The 19,824-nt window shown below is 36.3% G+C and overlaps 1 protein-coding gene across 4 annotated transcripts in view; it reads right to left on the minus strand.

Moving 5' to 3' along the window:
* The window catches only part of LRBA (LPS responsive beige-like anchor protein), a 401,088-nt gene that overhangs the window by 339,051 nt on the left and 42,213 nt on the right, over positions 1–19,824 (minus strand). For all 4 annotated transcript variants that reach the window (XM_069855353.1, XM_069855351.1, XM_069855355.1 and 1 more), the window contains exons 4-16: positions 18,024–18,119; positions 14,635–14,756; positions 14,411–14,537; positions 13,114–13,233; positions 12,659–12,805; positions 11,631–11,828; positions 10,823–10,956; positions 9,511–9,619; positions 8,922–9,074; positions 7,789–7,957; positions 6,116–6,195; positions 4,546–4,608; positions 2,685–2,782 (exon numbers count right to left, since the gene is read on the minus strand). In XM_069855353.1, coding sequence (XP_069711454.1) covers positions 2,685–2,782; positions 4,546–4,608; positions 6,116–6,195; positions 7,789–7,957; positions 8,922–9,074; positions 9,511–9,619; positions 10,823–10,956; positions 11,631–11,828; positions 12,659–12,805; positions 13,114–13,233; positions 14,411–14,537; positions 14,635–14,756; positions 18,024–18,119 — 1,616 coding nt within the window. The remainder of the gene's footprint in view (positions 1–2,684; positions 2,783–4,545; positions 4,609–6,115; positions 6,196–7,788; positions 7,958–8,921; positions 9,075–9,510; positions 9,620–10,822; positions 10,957–11,630; positions 11,829–12,658; positions 12,806–13,113; positions 13,234–14,410; positions 14,538–14,634; positions 14,757–18,023; positions 18,120–19,824) is intronic.

A 19,824-nucleotide genomic window follows, 5' to 3' on the forward strand; every position in this document is an offset into this window, starting at 1 on the left:
TGAGAACTGTCTTAATCAGATATTTTATTGAGAAAATTAAACAAGCAACTGGTTTAGTATAAATAGGCTGGATAGGAATACGCACATATAAAGGGGGATTTATTACTAGCACTAATATTTTACATCTGTGCGAACTGCTGCTCCCTCAGGAGGGGTAGAAGATGACACCAAGTCAGGAAGCATACTTCTCATTTCACCTACATCGGTTTCTGCTCTTTACCTCTTTATGATCATGCTCTGCATCCACTTATGTTTCTCCACTAAAAAGTTTTAAGAAGAAAGCCGAAGGGAGCAAAGGGCATGTCTGTAGCAACATACTAGACTTAATCAGCTGAATAGTTCTCGTTGCAGTTTACCCAAGCAAGAAAATGAGAGTGCAACAATCACAGCAAGGAAATTGTCAGTGTAGCTCAAGAAAGTCTGGTAAGTTACTGAACAATTGGAAGGACAGTCTTACAGTGGGAAGTGTCCAGTAACCTTAAATATATTTGACATTATCAATTCAATCTGTCAAATCTGTAATACTATACAGATCTCATCACATGTATCTATGTCTTCCATCACCCAAATAAAAAGAAATCAGACTAGTATTTAATACTAACTTCTAAAACATTTATTTGCAGTACATTAAAGCCTAACTTTTATTAAATTAAGTTTACTCACACAGAAGAAAGAAATCTAATACCAGCCTTCAGTCAATGTGAAGAGTAACAAATGCAAGTTTTTGATCCTTGGAAACTTCCCATAAAAACAGAAGATACCTAAATCTATTTATGAGTTGCATCTGATTTGATTCATTGCTTACCTTTTAGACAGTAAAGTGCTTATGATGATGTCACTGTCTGATTTTAGTCAGGCTATGGTTCATGGTATTAGACAGATCTTTGAGTTTGTGAAATATGATTTAGCATACACCTACATGGACTACTAATCTCTCTCTGAAATAGAAGAATGATTAATTTCCTAATGCTCCACGACATTACGTAGGAAAAGAAAACACAGTACTCAGCCTTTACTGTAAATATTTTCTGAATAAATTTTTGAGGAAATTTGTATCACTTTGTTAGGGAGAAGGAAAACAAAAATCTAATTTCAATGATTCTTGAGTCTTTCAAAAAATGTCCCATGTTACAATACCACACTTTATATCAGTTAGTTATAAAGAGTTCATAGGACTTACTGAAGTTTTTAGGCCTTATCTATAACTCAACTGAGCACTCATCAGTAGTTTTATATTCCTTCACTTTTACATACCTTAAAAATATTACCCAGGATGACTAAACTAAGCAAATAAATAAATAAATCTAGTTTTATAGTAGAATTTAGGTGGATAAACAGGAGTGATTAAAAAACAGTCATCTGTATCAAATAACTTATCCTGGAGAAATCTGCAGCCATAGAAACTACAAAACCAAACAAACAAGCAAGCCCACAATACAATGTTCATTCAAGTAGTATAACCTATTTCCCTGCTTAACAGGGCAGTATGAGGGTTACCTAACTGCATAGTAAAAAAAATTATTTCTTTACACTTACTATTTATTCACTACATCGGTTACTTTTATTTTTTTAATTATTAAAAAACACAAAATATTTATAAATCTTTGTAGAATTACTTTTAAATTTCATGATATGGTGCTTTAATTGTAAAAAGTAGATACATCAATAAGGATACAAACAACCCGTTAAGTGACTGAGACAATACAGGAGCAAGGAATGTAATAAATGAGACAGGAAAACAAAGCGATTTCTCACTGTGGACTCACTATTCACACTGACTTGCTGGCATACTAGTTAATAAAAAAGGAAATGTCTACTGCCAGTTGTTTAAAAACAAACATATTCCATTGGAGACCCAACATGACATGCAAATACTTTATTATTTACAGTTTTTATTAGTTTCCCATAGCATAATACATTACCATAGAAATGAAGTCAAAGCTGAATAAAATGGGTAAAAAAAAAAAAAATCGGCCTAGCACTAAAAGAGGAGAAAACAATTATGAACATGCCTGACTGTTGTCTCTTGAGAAAGGGCAACTGAAAAAAAAATGTATGTATAAATAGAGGTTAACCAATAGGTGCAAAAATATGTATGAAATGAGAGTCTGCCTTTACACAGCAAGAGAATTACTATTCCAGATGCCCTTCTAGGAATAGTTCTTACATTTGTTTCCCTGATTCAATTTTTTTCAGACTATGTCCAGGCAGGTTCACTTTAAATCAGAAAGGTTTATAAAAGTCATAACTTAGTCTTTTTCTAGCAGATCTTCAGTAGTTTCACTGTTAGTAGAATTGCTACTTTCCCTACTTTTCTTTCACAATAGTATTAAACAATGATTTTCTGTTTGTTGGGAAAAAGTATGTAAGAATAGGAGGTTAAAGACTGAATACTAGTAGATGAAGACATAACATCAATTTATAGACTAACTCAAATTGATCACTACCTGTTTAAGCATGACTGACAGCTTGGAAACAAAAAATCCCTACAACCTCATTGACAATAACTCCAACATCACCTCTTGTCCAAAGAACATTTGGACACAAAAATCTCCCAAGATAAGGAGTCCAAGATTGTAACATGCATACTGATGAGGACCTTTCAGGTTTCATGGGAATTCTAGAAAGAAAGAGTATGATCAAAATACTATTTCCTTTTGCCCACTTACAAAATTCAAACTTACTGTAATCCATTCCTCTGATCAAAAGCAGGGATCATAGAGCCGGGATGCTCTGACATCAGAGCAACAAGTAACTGCAAGACATCCATTAGATTGTCATCCTGTTGAATACAAGTTAAAAATCTGAATTAAAAAGGCATGCAGGCTAGAACACTGTTTTGGTTAAAAGAACCACTACAAAACATTTCAAGATGGTCTGGAGAGTAATAGCAAACCAAGGACCAAAACAACTAGGCCAGATCAAAGAGCTATAGATCTGGAAGACAAGAGCAGGAGAAAATACTACCAAAGAAAATTTTTATTTCTTAGAGTGAAAAGTGATACATCTGTGTCTGGGATGTAAGCCTCTGACAGGGAATGGACTATTGGGCTATGTTATTACCTTCCACACACATGCTCATCTGTTTGCATGTCTATTTCTTCCTCTTTTACTATACAGGAGCTAGAAATAAACCGCTCCACATTTTCAAGGGCACAGGGTGGTGTTTAATGCAGAATTTCTACTAACATATGTCTACCCCAGGAAAAAAAGTATACCACCACTTGCCACAGACAACATTTAAAATGGGTGATTCAAGCTGCTCAGTAAAGTTTTCCATGCTGTTAGCCTAAAGCACTCTAAATTACAGTTTATTAATTTGTTCCAAGTTAATTAAAACTAACCTGCAAAACAGCAAAATGCAACTGTCTTCTTCTCCCATTCTTTGTGGTATTAAAATAAAATTTTAAGAAAAAGCAAACCACACTTTCCAACTCTTTTGAACACATTCTGACTGCTTCTCTATTAGAAATTCTGTTTCACACCCCAAACAATTGTGTTCACCTGATGACATTAGCTTATATCACAGACATTATTACTGATGAATGGCCCCTGTGAGAAGGCAGAATTTGGATTTTCTAGCTTTTCTTTCTGAATTTCAACTAGATACCTAATTCTGTGGGATTCAGCATTCATGGATCTTTCAGACTTGATCATGCAAACTGCTATGATAGTTAAAATATCACCTCCTCATCTGAAGGCTTTATAAAGCTTCTGCTATTTTGGTTTACTCTTACACATTAGCAAGAGTAATTTTTTTCACATCTTTAAATAATTAGAATTATTTAAATCGCTTGCCCACGGCATTAACAGGCAGTAGTAACCAGCACAGCAAATAAAAGGAAAGTACAGGTGTAAACAAAAAAAAAAAAAAAGAAAAAAAATCCACACTGCTTGAAGTAAAATTCAATTAATTCCTTATTTTACTCATTTCAAGCACCCTTAAAGAGATGAGATCAGTTAGATTTATGTCCCCATTTCCTTTGTCTTTGATGTTGCATCTGGCATAAAGTGCCTTTTCCTGGTGCTAAAATATGAAGATGCAGATGTATCAGTGGTAACCAACATTTTCTCCCAATTAAATTTATATGCCTCTCTTAGATGCCATTAACATGAGCCTTTATTTTTTAATGCATGTTTTTAATTTTATTGCTTTATTTAAGAAGCAAAATAAAAAGGAGAGAAAACCAAAACAAAAAATATTATTTATGCAGCATAAAACAAGGGTTTGTCTTTTTTTTTTTTTAAAGTCCGCCTCACCATCTGTTTTTCTGCTTGGTAGCTTGGTAAATCGGTTTGCAGAACAACATAAGAAACATTCTCACTTCCTGGCTTAATGAACTTCAATCTAACATTGAACATAGTGCTTAAATCACTCCAAGAATATTGGCAATACAGCACACTACACTAAAGAGCTGGACAACGTTTGTGACCTCCTCTACAGAGCCACCTTGTGGCACGAAGAAGGTACTACCTGAAAATATTCAAATATTCGGTGGTCACAAATAGCAGTAGTACACCCGCACACTCCCCAAATTAAGTTACCTCATGTATAGTGAGCAGATAATTGAGGATGGCCTGCAATTCATCTTCTTTTATTCCGTAGTCCTTTAAAAACAATCAGATGTTAATTATCAACTTTCCATTACAAAAGTACTGTTCCCAAAAGAACATTATTACAAGCCATGGTTATATACAGAGCAAGTCCCACAAGACAAATTTGTTTCACTTGGTACTATAATAGCTTTATAGATGGAAGGTAGCTTTTTCCCCACCCAAAAAATGTCCACTGAAGGTTATAAAAGTGCATTAAGACTACTCCAACACAGGCATAAGACTAAGCTAGATAATAATATAGTACATGAAATCATTAGAGTAACACAAATTAATTGATACAGGTTATTTGAACTGAGAGCTTCCTATTAACAGGAGAATTAAATGAGAGTGGCAAAGAGGATCCAAAAGCAGACCTCGAGGATTAACTATAAGCCTGTTAGTTATGCCTATAGCAGAATTTGCCTCTTACGTTCCACTACAGAACCCTGTCTACAGTTGCTATCAGCTTTGCAGAAATTTAAATCATCTATGGCTCCTATGAGTTTTTGGTGAAAATACAAACAACAGTTTCTAAGAACAGCATGAGGAAAGGGAAAATCAGGCTTCTTCACTTTCAGGGCTTCTGTTTTTTTCAAGTAAGTCTCTCATTTCCCAAAAAGATTTTGCACCACTGACTACAAACAGAAAATTTGCAGAAGAATCAAACTTTACGACAGACATGCTTTTTACTGTCCTCGTGAAACTCTATCCAGAACTGTCCAAGTTATAAAATCTCTGACAGGAGTTTAAAATAATTTCATTAATTGTTAGCTTCACTTTTATCTGTTTTTTCCAGAACTGGATACCTAAACTGTCCTGTTCTGTCAACTACAGAACATCCAGTTCAAAGAAGGAGTACAAGAGGAAAGAGCAGAGCTTTTCTGGTAGTTACTCCTCCATACTGCCGCGGCTAAGGGTAGCAGCATCACAAGAACACTGGTTCCTTAGTAATACAGAGGAAGAGGGGGAAAGGGAGCTAGATTCAAAGGCAGAAAAGACAGTCTACAGAAGGAAGAGGAGAAGAGATCAATCAGAGCTTACAATAGGGAAGGGTTAAAAAGACTGTATAAGTAATAGAACTGCTGAATTTCAATATTCTGATTAAGTCTAACAAGCAATCGTGAAACTTATTGATAAGGTCGGTCTTATCCTACTCCGTTCCACTGGCCCACAGCATATAATGTCAAATGATGCTCTAAGTCTTTAAGCATTCCTGAAGCACATAATATTGTCAAGAACAAAACATGGAATCAAATACCAATTTCCCCCATAGCAAATATTTCAAAGTTAATGACTTAACAGCTCCACTTTCTATAAAAACAGCTTAAAAGGAAGAAAAATGAATCTTTAGCACTGCTGTCTGTGACAAAAACCACAACAAAAAGATGCACCTCACACAGTATTTCGGTTTACTTGGTGTTTTTCAAATTCGACATGCTTAGAAAATAATGCTATATTGAAGGGTGGGTTTTTTACAGAAGGAAGTTAGATATCCTGCTATAATTTAAAGTTATCCTACCTTCATCACTAGTTGTTTAACAAACATCAACAAGAATGCTCGCAGAGATAAAATCTCTTTTTGAGTGGGCCGTGGCCCATCTACAAAAACAGAAAAATAGATATATTAAATGCAATTTAACAGTTATTATGACAGTATGCATTTTCACATAAAGAAAAATAAAAGGCATTTTCTGGCTAAAGAGGCCACAAATCTAAGTAAAGTCATCTTTCCTCCACTTCAGACTATAGAATAGTAATGTGCTTTATCACTATTTATTAGCAAAATTCTCAGTGAGGTTCCACTAAGGCTTTTATGAAATAGTTTTCTAAACCCCTCTATTTCTTTTCTTGATTTTACAACTTCCTTCCAGTGTCTATGAACCAACTTCATGCAAGAAATAACACTGAAATGAGAACTTTGGGGTGGCATTTCCACATCTCAAATTTCTGCAAGTTTATTATTGTTTTTAAAGTTCTTCTGCTAAAGCTCAAAGGAAGAACCACACATTATGATTACACATTGGCTATATCAACAAGAAAAATCAATCGTACAATGCTATATATCAAGATTACCTTGCAAGCCAAATACTTAATTTGTTAACTCAAAGTCAAAAGGACTTGCTTTTGCCATTGCTGTATAATGCAGACTTTCACTGAAACATTTTAAGTACTCAAACACTGAGTAGATCCCAGGAGAGGCAAGGTTAAAAAAACAGGTGCAACCAAATGTCAAAGCCAAGTCACAGCTTTCATACATAAAGCAAATGAACTGTTGCAAATACATTTCTAGGAGTAGTTTTTATATTTGCTTATAGGTTCACAGTTCTTACAAATTTAATCCAGGGAAAAGCAAATCAACATACAAGTCTGGGTTTATACAGTATAGCCCACAGACATATTTGGTTCAAGAATAGGTATTTTCAGTATAGACAAGGTCTAGTCAAAATAATTCCTTGAACTGTACTAGGAAGACCATCCTACACCTACGCTTGCCTCAGGTCTGTTTCAGAAACTAACTGAAAATCCACATCTTCACTAAAAATCTGCACATTTATGTTACGTGATGCATATCTCTGTATTCCCAGTTCCTTTTACAGTACTGGATTTCTGAATCAAGCAGGTATTGCCATTGTTTCTTCTTAGGATCAGTATTCTCATTCTGCATTCCGTGTCAATGACAAGTGCTAACACCTGTTCTAAATTTCTCATTACTTCTTTTGCCCTGAGTTTGCTCTCCAAATTAAGCATGCTTGTTGAGCAGTTTTCCAACAAGTTAGATCCCTACACCTGTCACGTAGATTCAGTATACTCATTTTCAGCTATACTGGTATCAATAGAGCTTACGAGCACTTAAAGGCTGTCCAGTACTTGAACAAGCTCCATAAAGAGATCACATTCCCAAGAACAGCTCTATACTTCCTAAATCTTACCATTTCTCTGACCAGCTCTACCGAGTATTAATTCACATATGTCTTTGGTGACAAAGGATATGATTTCTGAAGAACATTTCCATTAGTTTCTGACAAAAAGCTTTCAAGAATATCCTATAGAGAAAAGCACACTGCTCGAACCGTTACAGATAACCCACTACATAAAAATGAAATTCTTTCTGCAACATTTAGAGTTCTATTGTACACATTGCATGCAACATTTTTTAAACAAATATCAATTTGTAAGAGTAGAAATACATACCTGTGCCCTTGGGAGTTATACCACTGCGATCCTGAGGATTCACTACCCAGTAATAATATTTGAGGGTATGCATGACCAAAAGAACTGTCCCTACCCGCCGTATTGCACCATATATGTTAACAGTGCCAATGAACTCAGTAGACAGGTAGGTGTACAGGATCAGCTGAACCTACAACACCCAATCAGGAGATCAAAAATTATCACAGCAAAATTGCAGCACATCAGACAACTGCATTATTAAATTAAAATATCCTATTAAAATGTCTAAAAGAAATATATTTTCTCTGCATAGCTCAGTCACAAAGCTCTTGAAACCCTTGCAAACTGATGAAAAATTTCATTTTATTTCTAGAGTGCTGTAGATTTTTTTTAAGCTGGTCAATACTCATGAAAGCATGGTATCCACACAATCACAGCTAGCTGAGATGGAAAGCACCTCTGGAGATCATGTAGTTCAACCCCTCTGTTCACAACAGGGTCATGAAGTACTATAGGAAGTCGTGTATTTATTATAGGCTTAATTATTTACATATCTTCTTTCCCATTTCTTGAGAAAAAATGACTTAAAGCTGTAGGAAACCTAAATATTTTACAATTACTTCAACACTAGCACTGTTAGTGCTGTCTCAGTTTTTGAAATGCTCAACTCCAATGGAAGGGATCAAAAAAAATTGGTAAGAAGGTTTTACATGGAACCAACTGGAAAGCTTCCATCCAAGCTGTTCATACTCAGAGAATATAATTCACCAAAGGAAAAATACTCTGCAGGGAATACAGCAATTTAAATGAAGACTTGAAATCTAACACCCAGGATAACTTAAAAATTGCTGGGGTTTTTGCCAACTAACCCATCTAAAATTCTTTTTCAATCTCCAACACTGACTGGATCAGGGACTCCAGAAATCACTCGCAACTCTGCTATGCCGAACATTGCAGGTTGCCAAACTCCCTGAAAACCTTGGGAGTTTACAAAACTTGACAGCTATATGCAGAAGAGAAGAATCTGGAAACAGTTACTATATGACTTCTGCTGGGGAGCCAGGATCTATATTTCTTAAGAGTCCAGGTTTAGATTCAACACTCCCAAAATCAAAACAGGTAAGATAGCTGACCATAAGAACAAGTGATATTACCTGTGCTGGGATATGAATCCATATTGCAGGATTAAGGAGAACATGATCACACAGCTGCTTCAGCAAGGGCACGCCGTTGTGTAAGTTGCTCAGGTATTTCGAAAATGCAAGGCAAAGTTCTAGTACAGCTCGGGTAACATGGGCTTTGGAAGACTGCAAAAGAAGATCTGCTTAAGGAAGAGCCCTGGCGTCTAGGAAAAGAATTTCTCTCTCAAAAAAAAAATCAACATTCACAGAATCACGAGGTTGGAGTCCAACCATTCCTATCAATCACTAAACCTTGCCCCTCAGCACCTCATCCGTCCATCCTTTAAACACCTCCAGGGAAGGTGCCTCAACCACCTCCCTGGGCAGCCTCTGCCAGTGCCCAATGACCCTTTCCATGAAAAAATTTTTCCTGATGTCCCGCCTGAAGATCCCCTGGCGGAGCTTGAGGCCATTCCCTCTCGTCCTGTCCCCTATCACCTGGGAGAAGAGGCCAGCTCCCTCCTCTCCACAACCTCCTTCCATGTACTTGTAGAGTGCAATAAGGTCTCCCCTCAGCCTCCTCTTCTCATTAACATAAGACATCAAGAAAGATTTGCTTTACCTTCTCTAGGCTATATCCTATCACAAGGAAGCCCTTGCAGGAAAGCATCTGTTCTTGCATAGCAATGGAGTTCTTCAACAACTCCATGATGAAAGCCAATAAAGTAGAACTGAAAAATACAATGTTTTAGTAAAGAATTTTTTTAAAAGGGTTACAACAAGATAGAAAGTATTCCCAAATTAACACTTCCATCACATAGCCTAGAGATACATTTAGTGTGTTATATAAATGCTCAGATCTGAATGTTTAAAACAAAGCAAGACAAAACTTAGAAAGCTCCAAGTTCTTGCTTTAAATTAATACACTTCTAACTTCAAATTCTGGATTCTGAGATAACCACATAATAGCAAAATTCTTCTGAAAACATCTTTTTGCAGAAAGGCCGCAGTTAAGGGTGTACTTCTCTCTGCTTTGTATTTCACTTATCAACCTCTGCAGGATCAGTCTCAAATGCCCGTCCACTTCCTACTGTTTTCAGATGAGAAGATATTGGAAATATTTTCCTAGACACAGCTTTGTTATTGGTTCAAGCTAATTTAACTCTGTACTGTTGCCAGAAGGAATGTTCATGCCTCTCCCCTTGTGTCACAGCACTAGTGCCCATGAATCAAGACTCTAGCCAGCTGAAAACCCTCTATTTCTGTGCCACTTTGCATTTGAATCAAATCACTGACTTATCACATGCCCAAATCTGAGCTAGTTCAACACAGGCCCAGGAATGTACAAATGGGTTGAATGAACTTTGTGACCACTCCCCTCTAAGCAATAATATGGATGTAGATCATCTTTAGAGTGTCTTGAAACTACAATTCCAATGAAACAGAGCAAACAACACCAGGATTCTAAATAGTTATCCCTTTGCCATTAATACTACTCTTTAACTTAGGAGGTCCACCAGCCTGGTGCCTGGATGCTCAGAAGCTGGACTGAGTTGAAACAGAGCTGAAACCAGAGGAAAAGCCTGGCAGTGACACTGAATAACAGTATCTTCCACAACATCCAAAGGTAAAAAAAGAAAAAATTCCAAGGAATAACTCATGTACTTGATAAAACTCATCCTTCATCAAGTTTCAATTGAAGCCTTCCCTAGTGAATTTTCTCCATGACAGGAATAAGCTCAAGAGAATTGTTTACAACTGTTCCACAAAAAAAATGTTAAACAGAAGAGTACATTTTGATTCTACGTAAACTTTCAAAGAAAATTTGGGATAAATAAACACTTCACGCACCATGCCACTTAATAAAGCAAGAGGTGATTTCCTTTACTTAAGAAGTAATAAAAGAATAGAACACAATAAGTACATGCACTTACCAAATAGTTGTGTCAACATGGTCCGATGAATATTGCCTATAGTCTAACTGTGCAAAGAGAGGGAAAAGCACCTGCACTCCTCCAATGGAGTGCAGAGCACTCTGGATAGAATGTGTTAAGACTGCTTTCACATCCTGAGAAAGAAGAATTAAGAAATGTTCAAATTTGCTTCAGAAACTTTTGATAAGTTTGTCAATAACAGTTTGAAATTTTGTCACTATAAATATTGGTAATAAATACTATTACCAAATAAAAAGAAACAGCAAGAAATACAAACTAAACACTAAATGTAAAGTCTGCCTGACGTAATGCTTTATATATAGTCTACAGTGCAGATCCTCAAATGAATATACAGAAGGTGACTTGCAAAGTCTAAAACAATTCAGTAACAGAGAAACTCTAGAACAGAACACATGAAAAGCTTCTGACAAATTAAAAGATTAAGCATCAAAGCACTGGGAAGAAAAGGGTATCATATCAACAAGGCAAAGAACAGGACAGGGGTAATATCTGTAGAGGTCTGAGCATGCCAGAAATGAGGGATAAGCATTTCTTTTTAAAAGCTAACAGAGTCTTCATAGCACTGACGTTTTTTTACATTGCAGCTTTGATCAAATAAACTTTCTTTTTTGGATTCTTGTGCATCCACATTCATTCAACAAACAGGGGAGGTAGCAACAGGGGCAACCCAAAAAACCCAGTCTGTGGAGCAGTTCCCTACCTTGTCCAAATCCCCATAAAACTTGATTTTTCAGTTTTCAAACAGCAATCATTTGTAACTTCCAAATCTACAAAAATGTTGAAATACCTGCAGCATGAGGGCATGTGGTGAATGAACAAAAATAGAAGGGTTATCCTTAGGGGATGACTCTAGACACAGCTGTGCGTCTGTAGCCCTTGGATTGTACATAAAAGCAATAGCACTGGATAGTTTGCCATCATACAGCAACAATTTGTGATGTTCAGCAAGGAAGAGATCACTTTCTGCCTTGAACTTGAAAGTTCCCTGGATTGGGGAGCAGGGATGAGGAAGGGGAAAAAAAAAAATAAAAGTTACATTACACACATTCGGAATATAGTTCAGAACACAATTATTTGCAAAAAATGATGAAAACATTGCTTCTTCAATCTAGCAATATTTCAGAAAGAAAAAGTCTCATAAGAACATTGACCCAAAGTCAATTTTACAGAGTTAGAACTGAAGATTCTTTTTAACTCCTGATGAGTGACATTGCCAAAATGGTGAGTAACATAAAAGAAACATCTTAGCCAGGAAACAGAATGACAGTCAGCAATGTTCACTCAGAAGGAACTAATAATTGAGGAACAGATAGAATGGGAATAATCTTTTTTAGCGTATGTTTGTACAGCTGCTAGGGAGTAACAGTCTTCAATTAGCACCCCTCAGGCTATGACAAAACAAATAATAAATCACTGCAACAAAACTAACCCTCAGCATTAACTTCACATGTTTAAAAAAAAAATCAACTATAAGGCTACATTTCTAAAACGAGTACATTATACTTGATAAAAAGTTTTCAGTCACAATGAAAAAGTGAACCTAGCCAGTGATAACACCATTTTATCTTCCCCCAACATCAACATGGAAATTTGAAGACAAATATTTTTGTATAAGAAATTAAATAATTGCATTAATGCTTACTTGTATTTTGACAGGCAATACACAGGCTTATAGAAGAAATGTGGAATAGTTCAGTAAGAAGATTACACAGAACATTTTTAGAATGACGCAGAGGTCTCAACATTCTTAAAACCCACCATGAAGAACCTTATCAGAATTAAACTTTGGAAGCTTTACAGTCAATTCTAAGATACCTTATATCCCAGACCAAGCTGATAAATGGCAAATATCTGAGCAGCATTGAGAGCCTCACTAAAAAGGTAAACGGATGTCATTTGCCCACAAAACACTCGATTGGCATCTGCTGTTTCTGAAGAACCCAGGAAACATTTGTCAAATGTCTAAAAGTGAAACAGAATGAAGTTACAGGCTTTAATCCAAGCTACACAAGCAAATTATACAAAGAATACACATGATATGAGGGAATATTATTGTTACATGAACAAGCATTTGAGGGTCTCCGCAGAGACAAATCTGAAGCTCTGAGATGTATAAAAGCAGAATCCACTCCTCTATCAAAACATTATTATTTTCAACAGTTTTCTAAAATGCATAAAATGGGGGTGGTTTACTAATAAAATGGCAAAGGATATCTATTTAACCTAACAAGCTGATCAACTACAGATATTAGAAAACATGGATTACTCACATCACTAGTGTTGACAAACCATGTTATTTCTCCATAAGATGCCAGTTCCCCATTCACATAACATCGAAGTTCACTATTCTTCCAACGGTTATAGATGTGCACTATAGTAACCATATACCACTAAACAATAAGAAAACAACTGATATAATTCTATAGACACTTAAAGTAGCTTAAGCATTGAAGTGGCTCATAGTAGAACACATTCTACTATTTACATGAATTAAATTAAGATTCACGGATTTATTTTAAGTCAAAAAGATTAAGTCATTGGTGAGTTTTCTTGCATAGCTATGTCAAAGGGTAATTTGCCCTTCTTCCACAAAAAGTAAACACAGAAGCTTAAAAGATATTTATGGTATAGAACTCAAAAAAAAATTCATGGCAATGCTGAACCCCATTTACACTGAAACCACTATGTAAATAAGTTTTAAGTTGGGTCAGTCTTAGCATGATGGACTACCACAAATGCCATTCCAAAGAGCAAGGATGGCTCCAGACTAAAGACTTTCAAAGGCTGTGCATGTCAAATTATCACAAACAGATCCATATTTACAGCAAGGGATTACTGATAAGAAATGCCTGAGGAGGCCTGTTCTCCCACAACATGTTTACACCAGTTGCTCTAGAAACATTAGCAGAACATCCTTTGAACATCAATAATAAAATCAACTCCAATAGTTTATTTCTTACATTTAAAAAGATACCAAGAATAAAGCACTAAACGCAAGGAGACTATTTTCTGGAAAATCCAAATGAACATAAAATATAACATTCTTTCAAGAATGAATCTGTTGTTCTCCCACATCTAAAATCAAACTCCTATTAACGGTCCTAGCTTGATTAGGAAAACAAAGTATGGTTTAGTAATCATGCTTTCTTAAAATAACACTGCATTTGTCCACATTAAGTAAGTAATGAAATAAAGAGGAGCCTTAGCAAACCCCTACAGGACAAAGAGAGGACAATGTCTGCAGGTGGAAGAAAACACAGTATAAACAGAGAAGGAAAAAGCCATAAGCCTTGTAACAATCAAGCTGTGTATATGTACTAAGTTCTCAAGAGAATCTGCACATCTCACATACTCATAAAACCTCTAGTAAACTGCATTTTCTAGCTCTCTTACACATTTCTTAGGTAAAATTAAAAAGAAATAAGAATTCAAAACACAAATTTTTTGTTCATTTCAGTGTTAACTGTTCTTATAAAGGAAGACAAGCTGAATCAATATTTACAACACTCCCTAGCCTACAGATTAATTCATGAAACCATTTTGAAAGATTTTATTGGTTTTACTCACCTTTTGTGGCTTGAAATCAAATTTTACACAGTGCTGGAAACCTTTTCCCTTTGATTTTATGGACGTTACAATCAAGCAGCCTCCAACAAAGTGAGCAGAATAACCAAGTCCTTTGTTTGTTCGAAAACTAACAAATTAGAACAAAATCAGCACATACACAGACAGAAGCAGAAATCATTCAACAATTAATAGAAACTGAACATCAGAAATATGTTTTTACTTACCAATATAAGTAAGGCTTATCCTTATCCACATTGATATTATTTACAGGATCCATTCTTAGCCAAGTGTGGAAAGTAAACCCATTCTGGTATGGCCACTTGGCTATAGGAGGTAAGGCAATAGCCTAAAGAAAGTAAAAGTTATTCATGTATAAAGAGCAACATCACAATAGTAAAAGTATCCAGCTTAAGATATACACAACACATATATACCAATACATAGATACATACTACAAATGCATAAAAAATATCTGGCCTAACTTCTGTACTTTTTGTACTCCATTGTTAAAATATTTACTTAATCTAAATATGTTAGAAAGCTGTCTTTACATCTTGAAGAAGATTATTAATAGTAACCTACACTTCAAAAATTAAAGGCTTTAGTGGAAGCCTTATAGCAAAAAAATTCTTCAAAATATAAATTCAGGTTGATTTGGTTTTGTGTTAACCTGACAGAATAATCACATTTATAAAGTTATTTTTACATAGTGTTTGTATTCAAGAAAACCACTGATTTTGAAAAGAAGCTGATCACAAAAAGAGAACTACATATACCTCACTTAACAGATTCTTTTCTCTCTTGAAACTCATGTCTACATAGCCTTCCAGTTACAATACAACTACCTTAAAAGTAATACAATCCTCACCAGTCAAAATCGTCATCACAAACACTGTGTTTATGTTAACTCAAAAGCTCTTAGGTTATAAACTTTCTGGCAGGGCCCTTTGTTTCAAACAGTTGGGGTTTACCATGTTAGGTTTTTTGTTTGGTTAGGGATTTTTTAACATTACTATTAACTTTCCACTGTTTTGCTGCACAGATTTGCAATACACACTTCAATCAAGACTGCCATAACCTCTGATCAAAGACGCTGTCCAGATGATCAATACCAATGAATAAAAAACATCAAAGAACTTTCACGTCACCAGACTCCTTATTATGCTCCCATGCTCCATTCAGCTATCCCTGTCCAAATAAAATGCTATAAATCGTTCTCTATACCAGCTAACTAATCAGCCTCAATGTTTTTGAGCCCAGTGTTTGCAAACTGGCAATGCTATCATTTGGTTTAACTCATAATGGATCTTGGAGTAATCATATTAAATAGTTAATTTCTGAGACTTCTTAATTTAAAAATATATATGAATATTCACATTGAGGTTACTGAGGCACCTCAATACCATTTACAGTTCAAGCATTCAACAGAATTATTAAGTTAAATACAATATTAACTAATAATATTAAAAATAATATTAATTAAATACAATAATAGTACATGAATAGCTAAAAGGAACAAAAATATGTCTATTGCCAAGTTCTGTTGCATGTGATAAACATCTAACCACAGAAGCGTTTTTCTAATAGCCTGAGGTTTTTTGGTTTTTTCATTGCAAAAAAAAAAAAAAAATACATTATGTGACCAAGTTGATGAAATCTGATCTCAAGCAACCCAAATCAGAAAGGTAACAGATTTATGCAAAGAAAGCTGGAGTCACCTGGTAAATCTTATTCAAGTCTTATTCTGAATTAAGCATGAAATTTTGAACATACTATTTCATCCTAGGACTTTCAGAGCAAAAGTACTGATATACTTCAATTCTTACAGAAGATTCTACACAGCTTTTTCCAACTACTTATTTAGGTTTTTTCCAAGTGAACACCACAGAATTTAAAAATCTCCTGAAAAATTACAAAAACATTAATCACTGTTAAGTGTAATCCTCTTCCAGAATTATTCAACCTACATATGTCTAGGATCCTCGTTTTCTTAGAATTCTTGTCAGCAATACACATTATTCACATCATCTGATCATTAAAAGAACTAACAGATGGTGAAAGAATGGCTCTTCTAGATCAACGCTTTGTTGTTTCATTAGCAAACATTTCCAGAGGTGAGGCTGTACCAGGTTTGTGTGACAAGGCTCACGTAGCAAAGGGGCTGCAGGGATGGCTGCTGCAAGAAGATGCCAGAAGCTTCTCCCATGTCCAATAGAGCTGGCTTCAAGATGGACTCGCCACTGGTCAAAGGTGAGCCAAACAGTAATGGTGGTAGCACCTCTGAGGTAACGTACTTAAGAAGAGGGGAAAGCTGCTGCACAACAGCAGAGAAAGGAGTGAGAATATGAGTGAGAAACAACTCCGCAGACAGCAAGGTCAGTGAAGACAGAGGGCAAGGAGGTGCTCCAGATGCCAGAGCAGAAATTCCCCTGCAGACCATGGTGAAGGCCGTGGAGACACAGACTGACCCACTGCGGCCCACGGAGGTCCACAGTGGAGCAGATATCCACCTGCAGCCTGTGGAGGATCCCATGCCAAAGAAGGTGGATGTGCCTGAAGGAGGCTGTGACCCTATGGGAAGCCTGCGCTGGACTGGGCTCCTGACAGGACCCATGACCTGTGCAGATAGCCCCTGCTGGAGTAGGTTTGCTGCCAGGACTAGTGACTCCATGGGGCACCCACGCTGGAGCAGTCTTTTCCTGAAGGACTGTATACTCCTGAAAGGGCATACACTGGAGAAGTTAATGAAGAACTGGGAAGGAGCCACATTAGAGAAGTTTGTGGATGTCTCCAATGGGTGGGACCCCACGCTGGAGCAGGGAAAGAGGGTGAGAAGGAAAGAGAAGCAAAGATAACATGATGATTTGACTGCAAATCCTGTTCCTTGTCCCCCCTGTGTCGCTCAGGGGGAGCGGCAGGTAGAGGAACTGGGAGTGAAGTTGACCATGAAAAGAAGGAAGGAGGTGGAGGGAAGTTGTTCTAAGATTTGTTTTTATTTTTCATTCCCCTATTCCAATTTGATTGATAAAAAAAATTAATTTCCCCAAGCTGCATCTGTTTTCCTTGTGACAGTAACTGGTGAGAGATCTCTGTGTCCTTATCTCAACCCATGAGTCTTTTGTTACATTTTCTCTCCCCCGTCAAACTGAGGAGGGGACTGATAGAACAGCTTGGTGAGTGCCTGGTGTCCAGCAGAGGTCAACCCTCCACAAGCCACTGTCACACACACTGCATACTAACACAAGCATAATTCCCACAGAAACACAGGAGTGAAAAGCAGGCTTTCTTCCTCTTCAAGGAAGAAAAGATCTTCCTTGCAAAAAGATTTAACTGAACCAGCTGGAGCGGGAAGAGGGGGAAAGCGGTGGGAACAAGACACCTCATTTATCCATTCTTTACGTAATAGTACTCGCCCTTCTACAGTGATAATGCACATTTAGTATAGCGTGATTTATTTAGGCATAATGTAGGCACCAGGCAGAGAAAAAAAAAAATGGTTAAAATTCTATGCCTATGGCAACGATGGATGAGATAAAAGAATACCACAAACTAAATTAACTAATGGCTGTAATAGGACAATGAACAAATAAAGAGACTTAAAATATCTACATACTGCAGCACTTTTTCCTGGGAAGTTGAAGAAGGCATCAGGTCCATATTTCTGAGGCATGTGTTTTAACACAGACAATAACTTCCCAGCATGTGGTGGCTGACAAAGAGAATTATTACACTTGTAAATAAATAAAACAAACCTATAAGAAAAAAGACTATACACACACAAAAAATGAATTTTGACACATATTAAAGCCTTGCCCACGTTTGATTAATACCCTGCTAAGACACTTAGCACTTTCAATAAACAACATTAACGAAGTTGTGGATACCTTCACACACTACGCAGTAGGTACACTGAAATAAAATTAATTGGACAACTAAATTAAGGACTTAAAATGCCAGAGCCACTTTCATTCAGCATAAACTAAACTGACCCTGAATGTCGGTTCCTCCCGCTATCTGTTCTACCATGTGTGTGGATTTGCCTTGAGCTAAAGAAACTGATGCAGCTGAAAACTAATTGAGGGGGAAAAATATGCAAACCAAATTTCAGTTACAGCATTTTTAGATTGTGGCTGCATAAAGCGTGTCCCAGCCCAAAGGAGATGGAGAATCCCTAGTAAAAAGTAAAGGGAGGATAGGCAGACAACATCATTTTCTTCAGGACTACAGTCATATACTAGACTGAAGTGCCTTTGGTTGCATATATCTCTCATATAAGACTATGGAGAAAGTTTCAAGTCTCAAGGGCAGTTTGGACCACCTAAACCGAGAGCTCAGTTCGTGTGAATACTTAACACTTCCCAAGCAAAACCCCAATTCTGCATTGTTTGGTTGGTTTTTTTTTTAATATTCAGCAACTATAAACTCCAAATTGAGTATTTGAGCTTCCAACAGCAAATACTTGTCATATTGACAGAACAATTTTGTGCATCTTCTTCTACCACTTCATAACTTTCCAGTAGACCTATTTTTAAACTACAGTTTTACATTTACAATCTTTTTCTGAAATTGCCCTTTTTACTCCTCTTGTAAGCAGCCACCACCTGAAAACTAAGCTTTGTGTGATCTGTTACAAGTATTTCAAATGTACCAAGATTATAGTGCTTCATTAATCTGAATTAAAATTGAGGAGAAAACACTGAGAACTGCTTGGATGTCTTCAGCACTACAGAATTCAACTAGGTAATTTATGTTGTGGCCAAATACTTTGTATCTTTACAGCACTGCTGATTTTAAGATTTATGGAGTTGTGCAACTCCTTAGCAATGCCACTGTGGCATTTTTCTCTTCCTTTCCTCTGTGTTTGGTCTTTAGTAAAGAAAGGAAATTAAATGCAAATAGCAGAGAGACAGGAAATGAAAAAGTTAATGTTACGGAGACAACTTTAATTCATCCATGGTCAAATATACTCTTTATGTTCAATTATTAAGTTCAAACACTCTATTAAGTTTAGAGTATTTTTATTTGTGCAAGTTAAGATCTCCAGAGTTATTTATTTCAAAGAGTCTTTTAAAATTTGCTATATTATTTGTGCATGCTGGCTCTTAAGTTGAATATATTTTTTTAATTATTTTAAATTATTTTTAAACTGCAACACCGTGCTACCTTTTCTCTACCTCTTCTCTACAATACACAGAGTATTTAGAGGTAACAGAAGCTGAATTGAAATTCAAAGCAGGTAAGACAATTGTTAAAATAGTTCCCAATTCCAGGAAAACATCAATTTCCTGTTAAAGAAAACTTTACGTGGTAGCCCCTGAAGGAGGGTGTCAACAGCATAGGGAGGCCCTCTCCTCTACTCCTAGTTCACACAGGAACATATGATATGTGAAACACATTATATGATTTTTCAGCTG

This window comes from Phaenicophaeus curvirostris, chromosome 4 (assembly GCF_032191515.1).
Source record: "Phaenicophaeus curvirostris isolate KB17595 chromosome 4, BPBGC_Pcur_1.0, whole genome shotgun sequence".
Taxonomy (NCBI): domain Eukaryota; kingdom Metazoa; phylum Chordata; class Aves; order Cuculiformes; family Cuculidae; genus Phaenicophaeus; species Phaenicophaeus curvirostris.